At 32.1% G+C, this 3,921-nt stretch overlaps 1 protein-coding gene across 1 annotated transcript in view; it reads right to left on the reverse strand.

Moving 5' to 3' along the window:
• Nucleotides 1-2,947, reverse strand: part of LOC129738221 (segmentation protein cap'n'collar) — a 120,512-nt gene extending 117,565 nt beyond the window's left edge. The window contains exon 1 of the mRNA XM_055729413.1: nt 2,849-2,947. Within this exon, the coding sequence (XP_055585388.1) occupies nt 2,849-2,947 (99 nt within the window). The remainder of the gene's footprint in view (nt 1-2,848) is intronic.
• Nucleotides 2,948-3,921: the final 974 nt, after the last annotated feature.

Here is a 3,921-nt window from a genome sequence, read left to right on the forward strand (position 1 = left end):
TTTTAAAAATACAATGCACAGATTTTTTTTTACGAATTTTGAGAAGTAGCTGTTTTTTTTTTATTTTTTTGTCCATTTGCAGTTTCTCAGATTTTCTAACACTTAAATTTAACTTTTTTTAAATTTTAATTTTTGGCTTTTTAGGTCTTGGATCTCAATCAAACAACGTATTTTTTGAAATACTCGACGTTTCGACCATTTTTTGTGGTCTTTCTCAAGGGAAATGTCTGTCTGCTGTTATTGTCAATATCGTAGCTGGTTTTGTAATTACATTAGAGCTGAACTGCGGGAATCTTGCGTTAATATATTTAAAATCCAGCGCAAAGTTGAATGTAAGGGCCCTATTACATAAGACGAGTCACGAGTCATTTTACTCGAGTGAGCCATTTTGGTATTACAGTAGTCGAGTCAAGTTGAACTTCAGTCGAGTAGCTCGACTGAGTCGACTGCGAAAAATGTCAACATGATAGCCGCCATCCCAAGTAATCATAAGCACTAAAACATAGCCCTTAAGCAACACTATGTTCCCATATATAACTCTAAATTGATGCTTGTTTTGCACTATATGCGTATATAATGCAGATTTTTTGCTAAAAAGGCGAAATAGCGGGCTGATTAAATGCTATCACAACATAGCCTTTAATAAGCATTACAAATGCTGAATTAGAGCATCATCAAAACGTTATTTTTCGCCAGCCGTATGCAAGCATTAACAATGCTGATTAACAACTAAAAATCATTATGAATGTTGATATAATGCTAACTTTCATTAGAAATGTTGATTTAATGCTGATTAAGGGTTATGGCTTAACCCTTCGTTTCATAAAGTAACAAATTTGCAACAATTAATGTATGAAAAAAATGAAAAATCGTATTTTATTTAAATTTTTGTTCATGATGTACACATCATTTAAAACTGTTCAAAACAATTTCAAGGGAAAATAAAAAATCATGAAATGAAGGGTTAATGCTTTTGGTAACTAGGGTTTAGTGCTACAGTCTTAATGCTTGTTAACTTTGTATAGTAGCTCTATATGTGCATATAGTGCTATCATTAGTGCAATTTTTTGTATTGCTTCTATGCATTTATAATGCTTATATAAAACGAAAAAGCATCATGAATGCTGATATTATGCTAACTTGATTCGTTTTAAAGGGTGATACGGTCAAAATTTGGTCAATATCAACTTGACGTATTTCTTTCAATTTTGCATTTAAAAAACCTCAACACAATTCATTGTGAAGGTGTGTGTGTGTGTAGAATGTTGCTTCTATTTTGATTTTGGAATTCACTCTTCAGTTGTCAAAATGCCGTCCAAGGAAGAAGAGCAGCGTATTAAAATTTTGCTCGCGCATCGCGAAAATCCGAGCTACTCGCACGCAAAGCTGAAAAAATCGCTTAAAGTTGCCAAATCAACTGTTACAAATGTAATTAAAGTGTTTGCAGGGCTGGTAGCGGTTTGACAATGAAAAAGTAGGGACTTTAGTGACCAAAATTTGAAAAAAAGTGACCAAATAGTGACTTTGAAGACCGAAAAAAGTGACCAAATAGTGACTATGTAGAACGAAAAAAGTAACTTTGAAGTACAAAAAATGTGACCAAAAGGCCCGTGCGAAGGACCCGTCCAGGGGGGACTGATAAACTAAATTTTGGAAACATATTAAAATAAATTTTTCAAATTTTCGATAAGTAGAAAGTAAGAAATAAATTAGTTTCAAAAGAATTTCTTAGCAAATTTGAAATTAAAAAAATCTGAATTCTAACATAAATGTCAAATCTTGTACAAAACTTACCATGAATAGATGTTAGGAAAATGATAATAATTGTTAATTTTTATTCATCTAAATTTGGAATTCTTTTCCTCATTTTCAACTGGAAGTTTAGTGAGAAATTCCGCTGTAATTTTTTAATTTAAACAAAAAAATATTTAATCACGATTTAAAATGGGAATTACCGATTACTGAATAAGAAATGAATTTTGAACAGAATTTATTCAATGTTCGATGGTTTAATTTAATTTGATAAAAAGAAGAATATATTTATGACTACAGTGAAAACCCGATTTTATCACACACCGATTTTGTCTATCCCCGATTTTGTCTCATTTTTTCACCCGAATTTGTCATCATTTTTTATTGAACGCAAAAATACTTAATATCGCCTTTTTTCATTCCCGTTCAACATCTTGAGGTTGAAATCATTCTGAAGGGACAAAACTGATGGATGGTTACATCGATATTGAAAGTAAAGATGATTGATCAGGGACGTATCAAGATTTTTATGCAAAAAAGTCAAGTTTTAAACAGGTTTTTTGTTAATCAAAGTTATTGAATACAATTATAGCTAAATATAATGGTATAAAAGAACATATTCAAGTAATCTTAAAGCTGTGTTTTATTTGTATGAGCTTTCTTCAAAGCAATCTCTCTGATACGTTGCAAGAAGATGACATCATCTATAGAGAGATTTGAGAGGACTGAAGCATCAGCCCAATCAACTATGTTGTCCAACATACGAACAAGCCTCAACATCAATTAGGTTTCTTGAAATTTCACATGAATCATTTGGGGTAGATGCCGCTGATTCTGAGTCTGGTGCTACATCCGAAATTTTTAATGGCTGCAATGATTCGAGGGGCTCGTTGAATGCTGACTGATCATTCAGCGTCATGTTCAGAATTTCTTCATCCGTAAAAACTTTTCTTGCATATCTCTCCTCAGGGTCCTGTGGCAAAATAGTTTCATCGCGGTTGTTTACATCAATCAAATGGATCAAGGGAACACCATCTTCGTGAACGAGTTTGTTATTTAAAATAATTTCAATTTTCTGCCATGACTACTGCATTACTGTACGCTTTATTTCACTCCAAGCGTCGTGCATCCAGAAACATAAATCCCTCAACGTTATGCTCTTCAAGCTTTGACCGATATAGATTTCGCGTGCCATGACATGTAGCAACAGTTTTTGACGATATTTTAGTTTACAGTTTTGAATTATATTCTGGTCCATGGGTTGAATCACTGCAGTCACATTTGGAGGCATAAAAAAACAGTTATCATTTATCAAACCATCATCGCTTTTTAGCTCATCATTTATATTTGATGAGCTGAGCAATTATCCAGTATCAACACAGCTTTAGGAGGAATAGACATTTCGGCTGAAAATTTGCGTACTGCTGGTACGAAGTCCTAGAGGAACCAGTTTTGGAAAATCATTCGAGTCATCCAGGCATTTTTAGAGGCGAAATATGTGACAGGCACATCATTTTTTTTTATTTATTTGAACGGAAGCTTTGAATCTTATCTTCAGTAAATTATAACCAAAAGATATAAAAAGATCATTAAGATTTGAACCATTAAAGATTATTGCATTTGTCTGATAACACCGGTCGAAACAAGGTGTTTAAAGATGTGTAAAACCAATATTGTATGATGTTTTGATGTAAAAAAGACCTATAACTAGTAATATGTAACAAAAAAGAGTATCTACTACAAAACCTCTACACTGTTTTATTGGGATAATATACGGTTTTTGTAGTAATTTATTAGATTTTGACGGATTAAAATCATTTTTTCAAATCTCCCGATTTTATCACTCTCCCCGATTTATCACTCTAAAATTCATCATGGGGGTGATAAAATCGGGTTTTCACTGTATTTTAAAAGTGCCAGTTATATAAGCCAGACATAAAACCTTTAATGAAGTAAAATCCTCCAGTTATCAAAATGTCATTTTTGAAGCTTAAATAATAACTTCATGTTCAACTACACTGACACAGAAATGTTAGAAAATGAGTAATTACGTGAATGATTAAAACTGATGAAAAATTCAAAATAATGAGTTCAAAACTTTTGTTATTAATATTGAAAGCACAAATCAAGTACAAATTTAGTTAACATTGCGTATTAAAATTTATTTTT

Source organism: Uranotaenia lowii, chromosome 1 (genome assembly GCF_029784155.1).
Source record: "Uranotaenia lowii strain MFRU-FL chromosome 1, ASM2978415v1, whole genome shotgun sequence".
NCBI classification, from domain to species: Eukaryota; Metazoa; Arthropoda; class Insecta; order Diptera; family Culicidae; genus Uranotaenia; species Uranotaenia lowii.